Source organism: Adiantum capillus-veneris, chromosome 22 (genome assembly GCF_014529385.1).
Source record: "Adiantum capillus-veneris isolate H3 chromosome 22, ASM1452938v2, whole genome shotgun sequence".
Classification (NCBI taxonomy): Eukaryota; Viridiplantae; Streptophyta; class Polypodiopsida; order Polypodiales; family Pteridaceae; genus Adiantum; species Adiantum capillus-veneris.
Window position 1 is genome coordinate 115,118,272 of NC_140952.1, and position 22,137 is coordinate 115,140,408.

At 41.4% G+C, this 22,137-nt stretch overlaps 1 protein-coding gene across 2 annotated transcripts; it reads right to left on the bottom strand.

The window, feature by feature from the left end:
• Positions 1-1,193: 1,193 nt before the first annotated feature.
• LOC147430064 (uncharacterized) lies at positions 1,194-7,881 on the bottom strand. Of its 2 annotated transcripts, XR_015185921.1 has the most exons (4): positions 7,319-7,881; positions 6,992-7,023; positions 1,545-1,722; positions 1,194-1,419 (listed from the first exon to the last, which is right to left on the bottom strand). XR_015185921.1 is itself a non-coding variant. In XM_086496247.1 (3 exons), exons 1-3 carry the CDS (start codon positions 7,753-7,755, stop codon positions 1,382-1,384), a joined length of 507 nt encoding a protein of 168 aa, XP_086352373.1. In that variant the 5' UTR covers positions 7,756-7,879; the 3' UTR covers positions 1,194-1,381. The 2 variants fall into 2 exon arrangements, 1 of the variants encoding a protein (XP_086352373.1); XM_086496247.1 differs by lacking the exon at positions 1,545-1,722 and having other exon boundaries at positions 7,319-7,879.
• Between the last annotated feature and the right edge of the window lie 14,256 nt (positions 7,882-22,137).

The following is a 22,137-nucleotide window of genomic DNA, read 5'->3' on the forward strand; positions in this document are numbered from 1 at the left end:
ATAAGTTGTTGGTGATCGTGTGTTGTTCTTAAGCTATGCTTTGCATCATTGAACTTAACTAAAAATGTGTTCTCATAGCATTGATTAGGTAACTCTCATGTTTTACCTCCAAGGCTTACAAATCTTAAAGAAAACATGTGGTGATAACATGAAGCTGTTTGGTGTCTCTAAAACGGACTTGCACTTATTATGAGCAAGTTTCTCCACATTGAAAAGCAAAGACATTCCAACAAGCAGTCTCAGAAATTATGAATAAATTTCATGTCCAAACTAATTAGTCAACTAGCCAAATGGGCCAGGATCTTTCACCATCACAAACCAGCACATTCTCCTTAATAATCATCTTCTACGAAGGGGGAATTGTTACAAGGACGAGTAGGTATAATAAAAAAAAAAATTCGACCAACTTACTCCCTATTACCTTTTCTAACTTCAAACCTTCAAACCTTATTGGTTTCAACATAATTTCAAGGCAGTTTAATTCACATGCTCCTCTTCACCAACTTGGTTGCCCACTTTAAATCTCTTTTATCCATTGAAGTGGCCATGGCTCGGCACGAGCATGGCAAGAATATGTAATTTTTTGGCTATATCAATATAATCCACTCGCCATTGTGAGTTTTGCACCCCCAAAAAAAAAGGTTTCATACATACATTACAATGTTAATAAATCCAAGAGATCAAACTCTTCGAGGCTCCTCAATTCTTTAGAGAACTTGTCCAACAATCCTATGGTTCATGTGGAATATGCATTTGACATTAAAAAATCATTTGCAATTGTCTTGAACAAACCCATTATGAAATATATAGATTCTTTGTCATTCTCGTCTTCCTCATTTTGCTTTTCGCATTCAGTGGTTGTAGAAATCTTTTTAAAAAGTCTCACCTTTTTCTGAGCAATGACACCCAAATAATAAATGACCAACAGCTAACCAAACCCAAAGCCAAACATGAATCCAGTCCCTTCCAAAGTTTGCACATCAAAAATGCTAAAATATGCTAAAATATCCACAAGACAGTATGACCATCACCTTCATCTCTTTGTATACTACAAAACCAAGACAGACTCATTTGCTGCTTTATACAGACATTCATGAATCCGAGTCGACCACAAGACATAATAATCTTATCAGCACAGGACAAACCTTGCATTCACACAATGTGACAAAAAGACCAAATTATCTCGCGACTCAGAAATTGGAAGCATGGATGTTGATAATCAGAGTATTGACTATAGTGCCTTGACCGTCGTAATCAAAACACGATACCTGAAGTTCCTGTACAATCTAATATCATTCAGAATTTACAAGCTTGATACCCTTACAGGGAGCAGAATGGCTACTCATAAACAAATCACTGCACTGATATAGAACCTAGTCACTCATTGTCCTCTCGAAACACCAAAACCAGCCCCATCATCTGCAAAAAGCCAAAACCAAGTCAATACTTTCACCGCAAGCAGCAGATGAAATAAACAACAGATAGATTAAATGACTGCCAAATATATTAAAATCTGCAAAGTCCACTAAAACCAGCTTTCTAACCACAAATCAAGTCTGCTGCCATTCAGGTGTTTGCTGGCATGATGTAAGGCCAGGCCCTTCCTTTGACAATGAATTGAGCGTGCCAATACAGAGGTTTACAACAGAACTAAAGAAGGTGCAACTACTGCCGGCTCGATAGTAGGTTGTGTCAACGCAAAGCCCCCGTTTTAATTTTGCCCTGGATTGTCAAACAAAATCTTGCTCAATGAGTAACTAAATTCTTGTGGAACAACACCGTTAAAGGGACCAAAGAGCTGCTGGAGTCTACAAAATCAGATTAAAATACACCATTTGTGCCCTGCCACTGCCAAAATCCAAGCTACTGTTGATAAAATAAACCAACTGCTAGTGGCCATGAGCAAATGCACGAGCTAAACGTTAGTGTGCACTGTGGCACTTGGGAACCTGGTTGCATTTACCGCCTTACCTAAGACACAATCAAAAACATTAAATCTATTTGAAACCCATTGGTCAAAGTTTCCATATGGTGTAAAAACGTCCACAAAATGTTACAATAACAGTCGTACTACAAAGATTGTGCACCAAACCTTGTTGTTTCTAAGAGAAGGCAAACTGCACTTTACCTTTCTAGTTACTGTCAGCTGCAAAATGCAGTTCAACAATATGCGGCCATTCCAGACAATGACAACTTTGAATCCGTTGACACCGTGCCAATTTTATAGCTGGATTTCAAAATGAAAGGGCCGATGACGTCAAAGTGGCAGCGAAAAGGTGAATGCAACCGATCATGACAACTCTCTCCAAAAGTGGACAGCAGCCTGAACTGCAGCAACCTCACGAAGATCTCACCAGTGATCAGCCCCAACACACTCCGGTCAAGATCTCCATCACGGGATGTAATGGGCAACCCCGCAAGGGTGCGGGTGAAGTTGCGGGTGAAGTTTGTCCTTTAAGTACGTTTTTAGTTTGCTTTCTAGTTTCTGTTGTTTTTGTTCTTGCTGGTTTTTCATCCTTTTCTTGTTTTGTTTTCTGGTTTTTGTTGTTTTGCTGAGGTTGTTTGTTGGGGTTATTGGTTGTTGGCTCGCTGCTCTGCTCTCTGCTCGCTCTACCAGGCACAGCAGGTTTGCACAAGGTGGTTGTCTTCAGAGCCTCCTCCACTATCTTCTTGGAGTTCCCTCTCCAGCTCTGGTCTTAAGGAGCCACCTTCAGCGAGTGGACTAGTCTCTGTACTGGTTGACAGCTCCTTGTCAGCTACAGTGCAACGCTTTGCTGCTCACCTTTGTGGACAACTCCTGCAATCTTTGGCAATCTGTACAGACGATACAAATTGGCGGACGTCAAGCTCTTGCCATCATTACAGATGTTCCTTTGTCCTTTTCACTGCTATTGGCTTTTGGTGGTTCAGGTTTTGATATACAGTTTGCAGAGTGTGCTTTTGGTGGCAATGCCCATCTTTTAGAGGCTGCTATCATCCTCTCTCCACTTAGCTTGCCAAGGCAAATTTTACTCTCTTTGAGAGAGGTTTTTTCCCCTGGCGGTCCTACAATTTGCCATATGGCTAGCTATATCCAGTTTTTACAGTTTCCAGTTTATACTTGCCCTCACAATTGGCACCGTTTGGGGTTCTGAGGGATCTTTTCAAGTGATAGAAATCAGCCTCTTTCTTTGCCTGCGTGCGCGCACACAGGGCAAGAGAGTGGGAAAGTGGCAATACCAAACATGACTGCTGACACTATGATAATGGGCACGGACTCCTATCTAAGGATCCCCAATCGTGCCCTAATAACCCCAAGACCCAATAAAATGGGGGCACCCTGAAAAATGCCACATCATGTAAAAATGACACATGGCTGAAAATCCGTAATATTAGACTGTTACCCCTAAACGGCCTAGGAAGAGGGCTCTTGCCTCTAGGCAGCCTACCAAGCCGGGACCATACATGGCTCAATAGACCAGTACAAGTATGTCTACCTCACATATAGTTGGGCAGGCCAACACAGGACAGACTCCCTCAAATGAGTTACCAAAGCCAGCACTGGACACAAGGTGAACCTAACACCCCTCTCAGCTCCTCGGCGGAGAACCAATTCAAAAGAGCTGGATTAAACACTTGTGAAATCTCCATTCCAAGAAAGCAAGGAAGTTAGTCGAGATTTTGTCATCTTCAAGAAAGTGAAGTTAAAAGTTGAGAACATGCATCTCAAGCCTCAAACTCCTTAGCCAAGGTCTCCATACCCTTGTGTATATGCTCTACATGGCTACTTGTGATAACAAAATTATCCATATGGAGAATAACAAGCGTCAACAATCCACCTCAGGATTTTAGTCTGAGTCATCAAAAGAACTGTAAACAATCTCACATCAGTCTTCTCGTACCAAGCACATGGAGTCTGCTTCAAGCCAAAGAAAGCTTTCCGCAACTTGTAAACCTTTCCTCCCAATCCTAGGACTAAGAAAGGGAGATTGCTCCACATACACCTCCTCCATATCACCATTGAGGAAAGATGCTTTGACATCCATCTGATACACGTGCCATCTATGGTCGGTGTAAACTTTAAAGGTCTTGACATGGTCAATACCAAGCTGCCAAAAAAGCCTTTAGCTACCAACCAAGCTTTGTGCTATCCAACCAACAATCTGACTAGTACTTCAACTTGTTGACCCAATTCACACCAATGAAATCTTAGGTCTCCAAGCCAACCCCAAGTGTCATTCTTCTCAATCGAATCAATCTCAGCATGCATAGCCTCTTTCCACATTGGCTGTGAAAGGTCGTCCTCATCTAAAAGAGGTTCGCTGACCTTAAATCAGGGCATTGAGCCTTACTTCACTTGTAGTAATGCTCCATCATTCTCAAATCTCAACCTTGTGTTAACATAAAAATCCCAAAGAGTCTCCAAGAGCCACTTCGGTATTTTGACGTGTTTGCTACTTTGGAGCAACAAGAAACTCCTTGTCCTCATCCGCACTATGATCCGAACCATCAATAGTTGCATTATCATCATGAGTCTGCACATGAAATGAAAAGCCTTGGGAACACGAAGAGCAAAAGTGCGAATAATGTGGAAATCCTAGGAGCCGAATCCCCCTTTGATAGTGTCACGAGGACGTGGCAACTGCTAACCTTAGTTGTTGGTTTCTTTCGGATGATTTTTATTTAATTTTTGGGACCCTCTTTTTGAAGTCACAAATGGCCGGACATTGAGTGGCCAGTGTGAAACGGCCGACGGCCGAGAGTTTCACCCGCAATTGTGAAGGGCAGGTCGCCACGAGATGGTCGGGTTAGTTGGCACTAGAATCCGAGCAATAAAAGGGTGTCTAGGCTCAGTTCAAAGTCATTTAGGCCCCTCACTATGCTTATAAGTCGGTGGGTACTAGGAATTAACTCTAAAGAGGCAAACTCAACACATGGTGGCTCTACAGCAATTTGCCACTTTCAGCCAGAAGAGGGGGGCGCCCAAATTGAGAGAGGAGGCTGATTTGCAGCTTAGTGTGTTACAGTGTGTGTGAGTAGTGGATGTAGGTGATCATAGCTTTAATGGAAAGCTTTCCTCCTCCCTTGCTCTATGTAGCGCGACGATTTGCTCTCGCGCACCTCTCTCCCCCCCCTTTGCACATATGGTAATGCCCCACTAGTTCGGCTTCTCAGATGACCATTATAGTTCTAGGGGTTTTATGCACATTTGCCAAGGCAAGATACAGAAACCGGATTAGCTAATTGCTAATCCCCTTCAGGTACGCACAGTTCCATCGCGAAGGAATGCGAAAACGGGTGAAAACTCGTCCTATTTACAGGGGAATTGTTACATTGCGTGCGAGAGCCTCTGACACACGCGTAGACGTGTTCGCTTTGCCCAAAACAATCCAAAACAAAAAATTAGAGCTTGCTGTGTTTTTCTGCAGGTTTAGGGTTTCGCACCTAAACTGCATGACATTGCTAGGGTAGCCTCGAGAAAGCCGTGGGATGCTTAAACAGGGCTTTGGGCACCTGACAGTGACAAAACAGGGAATTACAGCATGCTGAAATTGACCTGCAGCCCACTGGAAAGCTTTCATACCGCAAGGGAAAGTGTCCTTGACGTGTACTTTTGACCTACAGGGCTTTTTGCGCCGTTATGCTCAAGAAATTGGGTCAAAAACCTACAACTACAGCCATGGACAGATTTGGATAGCTTGGTGAGGGTTAGGTGAAAGCGTTCGGATCGTTTATTTGCCAGGGGAGCCTCGGGAAAGCATTGAGTGGTGGGTACAGGACAATTTAGAGAGATTTCCCGTGAGGAATCTCGTCTAATTCAAGGGACAAGTGACCCTATCAGTGCGAGAGCTCGAGGGCTATCCACAGAAGTGATCGGCACGCGACTCGGAGCGCAAAACAGAAAATTCAGCGTGCTGTAATTTCTCGCCAGGTTTTGTAAAGTGCTATCATGAGAGAACAATTGAGGATTAAATAGATGTCGCAACAACCTTTGCAGTAGCTCATGGTGCTCAAGCATAGTCCAAGCAATTCCAATGAAAATCTTATTCCTCCGCTCAATAACTACATTCTCTAAAGGTGATCCGATATTCGCAAGCTCATGAGTAACGCTTGCCATTGTCAACAAAATACTCAACGAAAGCATAGGAGGTGAACTCACCACTCTTGTCATCACAAAATACCCGTGGGGCGGTAGGCTTTGGCTTTTACCCTAAATTCTTTACTTTACTTTAGACACACACAGAGGGAGAGTACTTTGCAAAAGGAACCTGAGACGGGAATTAACACTCAAGTACACACACGGCTCGGAAGCTAGAATGCTCCGAGCAGACACCAAGTGTTTCTAACCCATGTTAGGTTAACTCATTTGCCAAAACAATGATATCCAAGTGCCCTTTGCAATCTCCCCTTGAATACCATGGAGGTGATGTTTTTTAGATTACTTCACTGTGCATCCACACGTTTGGCTCCAACAATGAGAATAGTTCGACTCCACACAAAAGTTTCTTCCTCACTTGTCATCTTCATTTTAAAGTACCACATGATGCATAACCATATGTACAAATTACTGTAAGATAATAAGGCCTATGCATACACAACGGACAGAATTGATTGATAAGAGTATTATTCTCAAAGGATTTGAACAACACCCTAGCAAACCTATAAAGGTTTCTATGAGACTAGAAAGTAGGTAACCCACCAAAGCTGTCGAACACTAGTGGCAGTATTAAATTATGGCAATAAGGTCTTACAATTTTAAGGCAAATTGGCACTAGAGGTCCACAATCTACATACAACACATGATAAGGGACAACTTACCAATCACACTACAAAGGAAGTTAAATACAATCATTATTTCAAGGCCCACTATACAAATCGAACTCTTCTCTACTATGTCTTCCTTACAGAAACAAACAATCCTAAGTCACATTCTTTACGGATTACTTTCGATTTTGACCTAGCCATATTGCAATTAATCGATTTGAATCAAGAGACTATAAAATTTACGTACCTATGAATATAATCTCAACCCATCCTTGAGGCCTGAAACAAAAAAATACAGGGGGCTTCAGCCACAAAAGCATAGCATATTGTAAATGGACAAGTAGAATCACATTGTTGAAGTGGAAAAAGAGAATACATATTATAAGCCAGGCTACCAAGTTCCAACCATGTTGGTTTTCGTGATATGTGCAAGCATGAAAAATTATGCACCACATATCAATTCCAACAGGCATATTACAGCTCCATGTGTGTGTCCATGTGTATGGCACGTGCACATGCGTGTACTTGTGCGTTTTTTCCAGTTGTGGGTGAGCAGCAGATAATGCAGACATACTCAGCTCTAGATGATGGAATCTCATCAGCTTGAGAGGCGGCCATCCTGTGGTGTATGGCATCTGCAGAAGTCCATCCAAGAGGGTTGAGGGCCATGCGAAGATCGTCGAGAGAGAGGGGTGGTTGAACAGGGAAAGCATGGTGCTTGAGGAGCTGGGACAAAGGGGGGCTGGGGGGAATGAAGAAAGATGACTCAGGGCGTAGGGGAAGCCAGCCAGGGGCAAGCTTCTTAAACCGTAAATCACTAAACATCTGATCGAGAGCCCTGCTTACAGGCTGCTGTGAAGAGCCGACCTCTTCCTCAGCGGCCAATTCATCTGCGAGGGTCCAGTCCCCTTGCTGCTTTGAACAGAACCATCTGCTTGCCATGAAGGTACCTGCTACTTCCCTTCGCTGAAGGGAAGCTACGCCCCCACAGAAACCTCGCAGCAACGCCATTGTTGGCTCTCTCTCTCTCTCTCTCTCTCTCTCTCTCTCTCTCTCTCTCTCTCTCTCTCTCTGTGTGTGTGTGTTGCTCCCTCGCCCTGTTGACAAGTTACAATGCGAGCAGAATTCCACTGCCTAGTGAGAAAAGCGCACACCGCCTTGATATCGTGGCTTGCCACTGTGTCAAGAATGTAGGCCACAAAGGAGGCCCTCTAAAAGCCTCCAAGAAAAACCGCCCACAGAATAAGATGGTGTGAAAGGCTTCAACAAAAAAAAAAATGGGGGGCTACCAAAATACCTCTTAAATTTGTGGAAATTCCTAATATACCCCTCAAATTTCAAAAATTACCAATTTTGGATGCATTGCTCATACTAGTCTATTCTTTTTGACACTAGAGAACTATCTTTAAGTGTCTTAGGCCAAAAAAACTACGAATGAGCACAGAAATGGAGGCATTTCTGTATGCAAATAACGACACATTTCATCTCGAGCATCCACATTGCACAAAACCATTCAATATCCTAGTTCTATCATCTCCTATAGAGGGATAACCAATATTCTTATCAAGTAATGCAAAAAAAAAAAGTCTTTTGGGGATGTTTGCAAGATTAACAAGGGGTATTTGGGAATTTTAGAAAACTCAAGGGCATTGTGGGAATTTTAGAAAAAAATATGAGGGATTTTTTTGAAATTTTGAAGTTTGAGGGGTGTTTTGGGATTCTCACAAATTTCAAGGGTATTTTGGTAAGTTGAAAATGTGAAGCCTTCACATAGCCTACCAAATGTGAGCACAAAACTCTACCATCAACATGCGAAACCTCTCATAATCTACAACAGTTGTGCTATGTTCAGCCTGCAAAACAACAATATACAACACTACTAGGTGGGGACGGAGAGAGAGAGAGAGAGAGAGAGAGAGAGAGAGAGAGAGAGAGAGAGAGAGAGAAAACATAGTGAGGTGCAAGTATGTAGACAAAGAGCGAGGAAGAAGACACATACAATGGGTACAATCTTCTCCCACGCAAGACTGAGCATGTCCTTCTTACCTGTGTTTATTCACATGTTTTGGCGAAGCTCAAAAATAGCTACAATTATTCACTTGAGCTTAAAATATTCATTGCTCGTATTAATAAGCTCACAATGACAATTCAATTCACATTGCAATCATCAACAAAATATATCAAATAAAGAATGAACAATTACTCAAATATCCATTTCCATTACAAAATATATCAAATAAAGAATGAACAATTACTCAAATATCCATTTCCATTACAAAATATATCAAATTAAGAATGAACAATTACTCAAATATCCATTTCCATTACAAAATATATCAAATAAAGAATGAACAATTACTCAAATATCCATTTCCATTCCAAAATCAATTGCACCCTACTTCTAAAGAATCATGGCAATGTTGATAGCTACCTTTTTGTGCCCACATTGTACCATCTAGCAAGAGCCACACATAGGCATCACCTATATACAATGGAAGAAAACTTTTAATGCAATTATTGAACTATTAGGCAAAAGCAAGCATCACCTATCCACAATATAGATGATGGTCGAGTGACATATTTTACATGGCCACCCAAGTGCAATGCAAGAACACGCCTTTTAAAAAGTGCTAGCGATTTGCATCATTGACCACTATTTTACGTTTCGCTATTTTTTTGGTGTCGGTTGGGTTGTAGCATGGCATACCCGCATGCTTTCGGCCATGTGTGTATTGTTTGTGGTGTATTGATGATTCCACAAGTAATAGCCAATTTCTTTAAATGCCAATAAAGCCAAACATTATTTGAAAAAGGGGGAGGGAAGGAGAAGATGTGCCACTATTTTAGTGCTAAAATAAGTATACATTCTGACCCAAAAATATTGGTGTGGATGCCATCATTTTATTGAGATTGTGTGAGGTTCAGACAACATGCACAATTGATGGACAGTGGGTTTGTGGGTACTTGTGATCCTTTTGACCACCACCCAAGAGAGGACACTTCCCTCAAATGTTCAAGCTTTCATACAATGCACCAAGAGAACAATGTCTATTTGCAACACAGAATCTAGTGGTACGTGTGCCAAAGTGTCTCATAGAGGGGAATCTAAGGAGATACTTTGGGAAGTTTTGTGAATGAAACGAAAAGTTAATTAAAACAAGTGAAAGGGTCAAGGTGGCTTTTTAAAACAATAAGAAAGTGATCATAAATCATTCTGTTGAGTTTAACTAGAATTATATGAGATGAAACATTGTTTAAAAATGTCTCTTTTATTACGCGATCGAGTTTCCTTCTTGTAAATAAGCGAACTGCACATAGTAGCAGAAATATTAAAATTTATGGATTTTGAACTAAGTTCTCACACATTTAATTGGTTTTTCTTCCCTTTACCATGGTTTTCTCTCTCTCTCTCTCTCTCTCTCTCTCTCTCTCTCTCACACACACACACACACACACATATATATATAAAGAAATCATTCATATATGTGTATGTGTGAGATGTGTGTGTATACATTATAAATACAAGGTGAGAGATCACGGAGGCCTGCAACATGATGAATGAATGGGGAGTGGCTATGTCAAAGGTGGTCAGAAGGTAGCATAATGTATGTCGCGGAGTGATCGGTCCAGTACATGTAGCTGGATCCTTATTCGTATTCGGAGATTGCAGAGCTCGCCCAAATATGGTCTAAAGAAGATCCGTAAATAGTTGTAACATCTTTTACCAATTGTTAGGTGTTATATTTGTTTAGGACAGAGGAAAGCTGGTAGTAAGGAGTATTAGGAACTTTAATGTCAATGTTGAAGTCACTCAAGATAATGATTGGAATTTCCATAGTGTGTTGTTGAAGCAATGTTTTTAATGTGTCTATTAAATTTGTTAGCCTTTGTTGAAGGTGAATTGTAAAGGGAAACTATTTTAATGATTTTTTTGTTTGTGAACTTGATCGTTGTATGCAACATCTCAATTCCCCTTAGAGAAATATTCCCATGGTCAAAGTGGATTAGTGTTTCTTGGTGGAGAATTGAAACACCCAGTTTTGCATTACATTGGTGTTGTAGAAAGCCTGGTATTGGATGCGGTATTTTTTTTGTTAGTCTTGTCTCTTGCATACAAAGTACATGTGATGTCATTAGGATGTAATTTGTTGTAATCTTCTTATGTGTTTATTGAAGGACACAATTTGAGAGATTGAATTATGATATGTGTGTTTGAGTAAGCTTCTAATGACTTTTGAGTGGAGATCTATCTAGCTTGTGCTTTTAGGCGATCTAGTTCTTCTAGTACAGGTTGGTCGACCTTGATATGGGAAGGTTGTATTCTTTTGAGCAGGTAAAGATTAGTTGGGTCTCGAACGCGTGACAATGTTGTGTATGTGAGACCATGTGTTCTTATGTGTTCAGGAGTGAAGGCTAGTGTTTGCAATGTAAGACCTTGGGAACGATGAATTGTTCGAGCACTAGCTGGTTGCAATGAGAATTGGTATCTGGAGATGATGTTCAAGTAGCTTTTCCCGACTTGGAATTCACGAACGACTCGTTCTACTAGGGTCCATTCTTTGTTAATGGTCGATGAATACAACGCTTGATTTTCATAGCGTTTTCTCTTTCCAGTGAGAGGGTTGGAGAAATGAACCCAAATTATTGTTTTTTTGCTTGTTTTTGTAAAGTTTTTGTACTCCCCTTCTGCTCCGTTAACCAATCCATCAAGAATATCCAAGTTCCCTGCGCATAACTCGACAAAAATGCCTGCTTTTAGGCTGAGTGTGGAATGCAATCCTCCAGTGGATTTGGGATCTGCAGGAATGCTAATTGTTTTGTTGCATGAGTTATTTCTTTTGTCAATAGCGATGAAAGTTTGTGGCGTTACCTCCATTTGATTGAAAACGACAAGATTATGAGCGTCCTTTTCTTTGTTGGAGTAAAATAGATGAGAAACTTGACAGTTGGTTAAAATAGGTCTATAGTACTTGTTGTTAAGATAGTCCAAATCCTCAAAAGTATGTTGTGCAACTCGAAGTCTATTAAGAATATCTATGAATGTTGGATCATTTTGTCGCATTGTTAGTGTAAGCTCGTAGCATTGTGGATGAGTGTGCCAATATGATGGGGAAATTGCTTCTAAAAGCGTATATTTTTGCGCGAAGCTCCAGGTATCCTTAACAGAGCTTGCTTGACACAAATCACCACAAAGAATGACATCCAACCCACCGAACGGTAAATCGTGAATGCGCTTGATTACTCGCAAATGAGAGTCAGCCATGGAGAACACGCTTGAACCTATCAAGGAGACCTCATCGAAAACTACAAGTCTCAAGTCTTTATAAAGGAGAGAAAGCGCATTCAACTTTTCGGCACTCAATCTTGTTTGTGTAGAAGTAATTAGAGGCAAGTGAAGTGCTGAGTGGATTGTGGTGCCACCAATATTAAAAGCTGCCTTTCATGTGTATCCCATTAGCAATGTTGTTGGAGATTCTGGATTTGGTGCGCTTCTATGGTTGTAAAATCGTTGTAATGCTTCTACTAACAATAGTAATGTGAATGTTTTTCCTGTTCTTGCACCTCCTGTGAGAAAGAGGTGTATTTGTTTGTTGGGTTGAATTCGTTTTTTTAACAATATGTCGTCAAATATGTGTCGTTGTTGTGAAGGGGATCGGGGAGCACCACAGACGGAGAGTGAGAGAGAGAGAGAGAAGGAGACACACACACGATGTGGGTGGGGAGACACAAAGAGTGAGCAGCCCCCTATACACTTATGCTATGTATAAGGTATACAAGTTAGTGGGCACCCAGTCTCTGGGCGGTCGGGCAAGGCACAGACGCCTATACCCCAACAACCTCCCACTTAAAGGCGATTGTGCCTTTAAGCAAGGGAACCTAGTCTAAAGACTACAAAAGGTGAGAGAAAACCGCTCTCAAGCGATGCTCACTAGCTGACTGTGATCATGTGCATCCGGCTGTCCTGCTCTCGTGTAAGTCTATACACCACCAGACGTACCGCACACGTACTGCAAGTATGTACCCAATACCTGCATATATCCCTCGTGCACTATGCCATCATCAGTCAACAAACGACTGATAACCCCAACTGCAAATGCTCCCACTGCAGCTGCGATATCTGGTCTCAAGATCAGCATCTCATACATGAGACCACCGAATGCCGATGCAATGCTAGCGGGCCCTGCTAGCTCTACGGAGCATGCATCAACATATATATCCCTGGCAATAGGCATCTCTGACTGACAAGGCGTGTCAGCCACATGCATTTCCTGACTGTCCACAAAAGACGCATCAACCTGTCGTGCAACCTCATAGCACACCAGCTGCTCTAGGTGTCTGCTGGAAGACATATCCTGCACAACTATATCCCCATGCTCACTGTAGAGCATAGAAAGGAATGACTGCATAATCGCTGACATCTCAGCCTCCTCTGCAATCATCCACTGCAAACATGACCACTCAATCTGCTGTGACTCACTAGAGCTCTCATGCTCTAACTCCGTATGCATAGACTCTTGCACAACGTCCTCCTGTCGTGACTCACTAGAGCAAGACCGCTCTATCTGTCTATCCTGCATAGAAGTATCTCGCACAACTGACTCTCTGCTTTGCTCAGTCACTAGCAAAGCATGCATGTCTGACTCTGTCACCTCTCTGTGTGACTGCTCAAGTCGTGCCCCAACTGTGTGCACAACGAGCTCACTACTCTGCACTCCATGCAAAGCACCCTGCAACCCATGAGCAAAAGAGACTCGCCTGCTCTCTCGCTCTCTACCTGGCTGCATGATCACATAGACAACACCGTCTCTCCCGTGATCCACATGCAATGGGTAACCTGTACCACTCCTGGCACCTCTCGCAATCACTAGCGAACCCAAATGCAACGCAAAAGATCGCTCAAGCAGCAATACCCGACATCCACTATCCCGTAACTGTCTGACTGAGATCAAATCCCGTCTCAGATCTAGCACATAACGCACATGACGCAAGATAAATATCATACCACTGGGCAAGGACAAACATACGTCTCCTGTACCCTCAATGTCATACACAACACCATCACCCATGTGCACACAACCAAGTCTCCCACTAGAAAACGTGCTAAACCACTCACGATGCGACGTGACATGGAAAGTAGCATCTAAATCTAGTAACCAATGTGAAGACAATGTGCAATCCGATATGCAATCCGTAGACATAAGATCGTCTGAAGACACGCTAGATGTAAATGTGACATCGCCGTCACAAGCATACTCAGTAACCACCATACTGATCTCACTAGCATCTGTCGTGCCCAAATCTGCATCACGCATATGTCGCCTCCGTTGTCTCAAACGCCTGAAACATCGACGCCTAATGTGCCCTCTATGTCCACAATGCCAACATGTCAAGTCTCTATGCCGTCGAGACTTGCGTGTGGGATCAATCTCTCCCATGGACATAGAAGTGGGACTAGACTCCCCTGTAGACATGGATGTCGCGTACATAGCATGTAAACTCTGCCATAAAGCATGAGTTGTAGTCTCCCTCGAGACCTGCCAGTAAACAAACTCAACCAGATGCAAACAAATCGTAGACATTGCTAACTCATCAAGATCCTGCCAATCATCATCACGCATAGACTTGGGCTTCGCCGATAAACCACACAAGGGTTTATCCTGCCCCAAATCCGCCAATGCAACAAGCATATGCTCCTTCCAAGCAACAAAATTTGCACCATCAAACTGTGTCAGACCATAACGCTGGAAGTCAAATGAAAAATCAGCCATAATGCTCTCAAAAGAGCAACCAACAATGAGTAGCAAATGTCAACCAAATCAGCCCTAAACTGGCTCGAATCGCATCAACAAAAGTCTGCAAAATATGACTCAAAACCTGATGCAAAGTTGCACCAATAACCGTGCAAAACCTTGCACAAAATCACAAGTCAATATGACTTAATCGCGCATAAATATCTGACAAAATTTTGGCAGAGTCTCCTTTGTAACTGGAGCAAAAATCTCAACAGTAAACCTCAAAGAGACAATAATATATGCCACAATGGCCAATCCGGGAATAAACTCGACCGGAATCACCTCACAAAGTCATACATATAAGCATACCCGCTCTTGCCGGAGTACCACTCAACGGCACCTCAAATGGCATACATGTGAGTGATGATTGCTGCCAAAATACCTTTCAATCTATGACCAAATGTGTGCCAGATAACTATAGCAACATTTCGCAAAACCTTGCAAGATCTGTCGCTATGCGCAATACGAAATACGGCACACAAGGGCATACACAAGTGACTCCAAACTCCAACCAAATGATGACTGAAAATCACCTGTCAAAGTGGGAGTAAACTCAACCACTAAACTGTCAAAGAGCAACCTATGGATACGTAGAAGCTATGGCGAGAAACTGGATAAAATCCAACAGAGTTTCTTCTATAAATTGAGCCAAATCTCAAATAATCTCAGCCATAAACAAATACACAAATCCATATATGGCATACATAAACCGCCAAGACCATGGCAACATAGCTCACTCTCGCATGAGTGTCTCTCTGGACAAATGCATATCCAAAAACCTGTGTACACCTATGAATTTGCTGGTTGTTGCAGAAAATACTCCGTGTGTGTGAGATATACCAAAAACAGTGTTTTTGGGACCCGAAAGTGCACAAATAAACTTGTTGCTGTACCTGCTGTAATTCAAAGCAGAATTTCAGCAAATAGACATCACCATCGCGTTCGGAGCGTGCCAAAACCCTGACCTAAACTCCTGGATCATGTATATCTGACTCTGTATGACGGAGCTACGCAAAAAATTGCGTTTTAGAGCCCGAAAATGGCAAAAACGAGCTGCACACAGTCTTGAGCCTGCTCCTGCTCCACTCTGCGTGATGCAATGTCCTCTCAATGCAAGCTCCAATGCAAGAGCTCTGCCACAACAGCATCCAAGCACTCGAATGTCAAACTCTCCTCCGCCGAGCACTTCTCTAACGAGCTCCATTGAGCTCAAAAGCTCCTCTCACCAAGGAAGCCGCAACCGCCTCCTCGACCAAGCTTGAACACACCAAGCTCCTAAGCTCCAAAGACAATGCTTCTCAAGCTAAAATCTCTCTCCGTGAAACTCCACGATCGAACTCCACCGTCGAGAGCGAGCGAGCTATCGTCTCGAAGCTGTCAAAGCCGTCGTGCTCTCCGCGGTCACCATAGCTCTGATACCAATTGAAGGGGATCGGGGAGCACCACAGACGGAGAGTGAGAGAGAGAGAGAGAAGGAGACACACACACGATGTGGGTGGGGAGACTCAAAGAGTGAGCAGCCCCCTATACACTTATGCTATGTATAAGGTATACAAGTCAGTGGGCGCCCAGACTCTGGGCGGCCGGGCAAGGCACAGACGCCTATACCCCAACATGTTGGTCATTTAATTTGTCAATGGCTGCATGGAAGTCATCATTTTTCATGGAGGTGTGCTTGAAATATTGCAAGTGAAAAGTGTTTTTAGAGTGCATATTAATATGTAGGTCATTAACAATGTCTGCACCATGCGATGCATGTGAGTCATTGTTGGTTGTACTAGTTGTGGTTGGGGAGGAAATGTAGTGCATTTGGTTTTTTTCTATTGGGCTTGGGTCTTTATTGAACTTGAGTTCATTTGATTTTATGGCTTGTATATATTCATTATATACATCACTCCATGTACAGGATTCTGTCAAATGTTGGTCTTCGTTATTGGTCCAAGGAAGGTATAACTAGCATTGTTCTCTATAGTGGTCTTCTGGGTTTTTAAGACTGTTATATTTCACAAATCTTATGATCTTAGCTTTGCACAATGGTTTGTAAGTCGTTCTGTCTTGTTTAATTGTTGATGCATATTCAGCCAAGCATAGATGATGGAGATTTTGTGGTCTTTCAGCATATTTATCAATATTGTTTTGGAAGAATATGTTTGTGTCACATGAGTGTAGTTTTTGTAGACATGCTTTCCTTTTGAGAACTAATGCACGTTGATCAGGAGGGTTAGTACTTATGTATACAAAGTCACGAGTTGTAGTATGGAGTGGTAACGATAGCGCTATGTAATATGCTTGTTGTGCACTAATTTGTTGTGTGTTGAGAATACTGTTGCTGACCTTACGTAGCCGCTCAATTGTTGTTGCGTTGTTGGCCACACAAATATCAAATTGAGATTTTATTGCTGCTATCAATGTGTTGTCGATTTTTGTCATGTATGATGTGCAATAACTTGCTGCACCATGTGCGTTCAAGACGAATTGAATATCAGTGTTTGCGTCCCATAGTGTTGCAATTGTGGGGTTGAAATTGTTTGTATAAATGTTCTTCATATTTCGTTTCAAGAAGATTGTTGCTGTGGATATTGACTTTGTTATTGCCAAAGTATATTCTTCGAATGTCAAGTGCAGGCTTTGTAGCCATTCCTCAAAGGAAATGCTAGTTTCAGTGGGAAGTGTATCGAGGCTATTCTGAATGCATTTAAAAGTTTTCTTGCTTCTCATTTGGTTGTCGTAGTCATTGGTAGTCGTTTTGAGAATGATTGCGAATGGCATGGGGAACCTTGGGAAAGCAAAGCGACAAGATTTGCCTTTTTTTAGGCAAGTTTTTCTATGATGATGCGTTTGTATTTCACAAAGGTCTGATGGAAGCTTCGAGCTGTCTATACTTATGTACTTGTCTATGAATGCCACAATAGCATCATCTGTGTCATGTTCAAATATAGGAGCTTGTTCAACCCATAAAAGACCATGATCATGCTGGCTGTCACGGCTTTGGAACTCTGTCACGAAGAAATAATCAAGAATTTTTCCGCATAATTTGCTATCGCTAAGTAGTATTTTTTCATGGTTGTGAAGCGGTTAAGGTAGAAGCGAGCTGTTGTTATTGGATCTTCTCACACCAAACGTCTACAGAAGGAGCTATCGCTTTCATCGCTATCTTGTTTAAGCGGCACTATTTGTTCCAAGGCATCAACAAGTTTTTTCCAACGTTTTTCAGTTGAAGAAAATGTCACAAAGAAAGTTGGTGGCCCTAGTTGTCAAGTCATGCCAAAAACCTTCTTTTTTTTTTCTTTGTACTCTGGTGAGGCGCTTCGAAGTCTCTGTACCCTAGTTGTGATGAGACTAATTTTTCTATGTTTGTGTCCAAACAAACATGTCTAGCAGACAAGGTTCCTCCCTCAAGTTTTGCTTTGCGAAGCGTATCCCAATGGAGGATAGTATTTTTTGTGTCATGATTTTCACTGATTTGAAAAATACGTTTTCGATGTTGAGGGCAAAACGTCTATCTTTGTGCATAAGCTCCCATTTGGCTACTGTTTGGTAATTTTTAGATACGTGTTGGTGGTATTTTCTAGGCTCTCCAAAGAAGATCGTAGGAAAACTAAGCTCCTCACAGAACACATCAGCAAATAAACCAAGTGGATTGTTCCCCTCCGATGGCACGACATACAAAATTTTATTGTTGTAATCAACAACTTGCTATGAGCTAGGGATTGTTCATGTATAGAGTGTAAGCTAAGGGCTTACCCCAATAGAAGCCCTTGTAAGCTAAAGCTCACACAAAAATCATGGAGTCTAATATGGGTTACATTGGGTAACTACATATGGCTCATAAAAATGAATCTAATACAAGAGGGTAGGTCTTACCACCAAAATTTGGGATTGCGACATCGTCTAAACCCATTACAATACATCTTCATAGTAGACAATGTTGGCATCCCCTTCTTCTTCTTCGTCTTCTTCTCTTGTTCATGGACTTTGCCTTTGGAATCTCTAGGATTCTTCTGATTCTTAGCAATTATCTTTGAAGATACTCATGGTAGGTGCATGTCCCTTCTTGTTGCAATGAGGGCACATCTTAATGAGAAAGAAATCTTGTGATTTATGGTTTCTTTTTCCACAACATGAGAAACCTTTACCTTTTACAACCATTGTGCTATTTTGAGACTTTGTGTAAGTGCCAAGCCTTTTTGCTTCTTCTAGAATTGAATTGCTTACATCTTCAAGTGCAAGGATGGGATTTTTCTCCTTGAGCACAGTTGCAATGTTATCAAATCTATTTGGTAGGGCATTAAGGAGGATGGCTATTTTATAATCATCCAAAACTTGTACCTCGGCATAAAGAAGTTAAGTTGAGATACTCTTTATTTTGTTGACAAGGCTAACAACTTCATCTTGATGTTGCATAGTGAGACCATAAAGCTGAACTTTGAAGCTAACCTTGGTCTATTCTTACATCGAGCACCAAACAGACACTCTAGGGTTTGCCAAGTATGAAGAGTAGATTCGCATCCTCAATGTGGAAGATGAAGTCATCTTTGAGTATTGTGATGATGATTCCAAGTGCTTGGTAAGCTTTGGCTTATTGTTGAGCAATCAAGGTTTGTCTTGAGGCTTCCCCCAAACTGGATGGAAGTTTTACAATGTTCCAAAGGTCCTTCTACATGAGCACCCCCTTCACTTTGTTTTGTCAGGTGTGAGACCCAATGCTATTGAATTTATTGATGTTCTTGGTGGACATTGTGGATGTAGAATTGTCTTACAAAATTAATTTGGCAATGTCTTCACCCCGTACAAATTTGTAGTGCAATGTGGTAGAGCATTTTTAGCTCAATTATGGCATACAAAATGGGGTTTATAACCAAAAGGACAAATTAATCATCAATACAAGCCTAAAGGGATTGAATCTTTGAAGATATTTCACCTTCAATTTGATATTTCAATGAGTTTTAATGCCTTAGAATCCTTGGGAGTTCTTACAACTTTTGGTTACACTAGTGTGGTATGAACATGAGCTTAGAGGTGGTGTTCATGTGGGAGCTCCGATTTTACGACAAGGAGGAACATAGAAGAGGGTGTGAAGCTTAGGAGAAGGGATGAGCCGCAAGAAAGAGGCCTCTCATAGGGCGGAGCCAAAATTTGAATCGAAATGTAGTTTGGAGGATTGTTTGGCATTCGATGTTGAGAGTTGAAGCTAAATTGCATGGGAACAAGCACCAATTGACCTAAGAATTGGAATAAGAAGATTTGAAAGGCATGGGTAGGTCTAGACAAACGAACATAGCCAGCACGCATGGAAGGCCTCTGGTTGACGAGGATGAGGCTTGTTTGACAAGTAGTCGGGTGGCCGATGGGCATCAAAAGGATTCGTCAGACGGATAGTGTCTGGGCGCCTCCTCTGGCAAAAACATGGGGTAGACTATCAGATCATGCCTCAATATCAATCAATGCCTCAACATTCACTATGGTAGAAACTTCACCACATCCTATGCCTCACCTTTCAAGCATCAAAATAACCAAGGTGGAATATGAAAAGTACTTCCAAAGGTTTCAATGAAGAAACTTCACTTGAAATGGATGGGTACATTTCTTTCTTGTGGTATCTCTTCCAATGTGATCCACAATTTTGTTTTTCAAGATGAAATAATGAGCATTGTAAAGGTTGGGTCGTCATGTATTACAACAACATGCACATGAAGCTGCTATAAAACATGGTGTTGAGTTACATATCACATCCACTGTTTTTTATTATGTTCATGTATATGGGTGTACCGTTAGAATGGATTGATGAACCAATTGCCAAAAGAAGTTGTTAATCAATGTAATATCGCTTTTGCAAGGGAATTGGTCTTTACAGAGGCAGTATGACTGTTGTTGATTTCATTGAACCTCCCACTCAACCGCATGAACGTACACATATTCTTGACTATCATGGTATAAATCAAGTAAGAAAAATTAATCCATTTAAAAATACATATTCCACTTCGGTTTTAGAGACAAAAATGCTTCTCCAAGAAGGAGGGAATAATGTGGCAAAAAGGTAGGACCAAGGGGGCACAACCCTAGGCAAGGCCTGCTAGGCATGTACATTCAAGGGACTCCAAGAGGCAAGCTACGAGCTTATAATGGAATGTGGTTGGGTAGAGAAAGGCATGCCTCATCCTTCCAATGAGAAGCCTATCAGCAGGAGGAAAGCATTTCAAAGCTGAACATAACGCTCTAACAACAAATTTTAAATTCCACATGCTGGTGAAATGTAGCTTTTCCTTCCTATGGACCCAAAACATATCTTCATGAAGTTGTTTGGAACTTCCTTTTTTAAGACCAATAAGGTATCTAGAAAGTAGAATCAGGCATGAAAGCTAAACTATGAAGAACAATGTTCGTAGGCTTTGTTAGCCACGTCTTGCTACTCAATAGGCTTACATTTTGTTGGACTATGTCTTTCAAATAGATTTGGACATAATGAAACACACAATGCCAAGGACACCCTCATCTTTGTTGACAATCCTCATGGAATCTTCACAAAAGATTGTACAATTCAGACCATTGTTTTGGCTCTGTACTCGAATACATCTGAGCCAACTGACTCTACATATATGGCTAGAGAATGTTATGTTGCATGCAAGCACCCCAACACATGTTTGCCATAGTCTCTTTCAAAGCCCCTCTTACCTCAATCATTCTTTCAAAAACATAGAAGTTGCAAATCTTGTTGCACAAAAAAATTTGAGCACCTTGTTTTGGTACAATCAAAACATTGCACAACTAGATTTGTGCTTTCTTATCAATCTCACTACATGGTTCACCTCCAAAAGCATAGGTTGGATAAAAGAGATTTTTATATATTGCCCTTAAATCCACATGATGCCAAGCTATTTTGGCTAGATCTTAAGCCCAAAAGTTTGATTGTTTTAAGCATGTTCAACAACTATTTGCAGTGACATCTTTATGGCCACCAACATTCCCTATAGCTCTCTCCTACAACTTGCACAAATATATACAAACGGGTTCTCGTGTCCCTATGTAAGCGTTATACATAAACGGTTTACAAAACAGACCAAATAAATAGAGAGTGTGCAGACCACATCTCCAAATTACGTGAGTATTTTGAATGGGCCACAGTATCTAAGAGATAACTAGACGGATGACCACTTTTTAGACTTTCTAAAGGTTTTGGAACACGTAAGAATAATTATTCTTAACTTTTTGGGAAAGTGACTTGCCTACATTTCTCATTAGCATACTTCTTAGATCTATCTTGTGCTTTTTGACTATTTTGACGAGCAAATTTAAGCATATCCATATTATCTAAGTGGATAAAGTCCTTGATTTGCTAAATTTTCTCACTAGCCAACCCCATTGTAAGTGGTGACCTAGGTTGAAAACCGTACATAAGTATAAAGGAAATAAACCAAGTGGTAGCATAGTATAAAAAAACTCCAAAATAGGGAGATAACCTCCCAATCGGATTGCTTCTTGCTAATGTATGCTTGTATCATATCCTTTAGCACCTGATTAACTCATTCAGTCTACACATTTGTCTCTCAATGATCTGCAGTATTGAGATGGAGTTGTGTTTTCAACCTTTGTCAGACAACCC

Coding starts and splice junctions, on each gene's coding strand:
- LOC147430064 (XM_086496247.1), bottom strand. CDS start 7,755: ATGGCGTTGCTGCGAGGTTTCTGTGGGGGCGTAGCTTCCCTTCAGCGA. Junction 7,024..7,318: donor ATTCCATCATCTAGAGCTGA/GTATGTCTGCAT, acceptor TTTTTGTTTCAG/GCCTCAAGGATGGGTTGAGA. Junction 1,420..6,991: donor GGTTGAGATTATATTCATAG/GTACGTAAATTT, acceptor GGCTTTTTGCAG/ATGATGGGGCTGGTTTTGGT.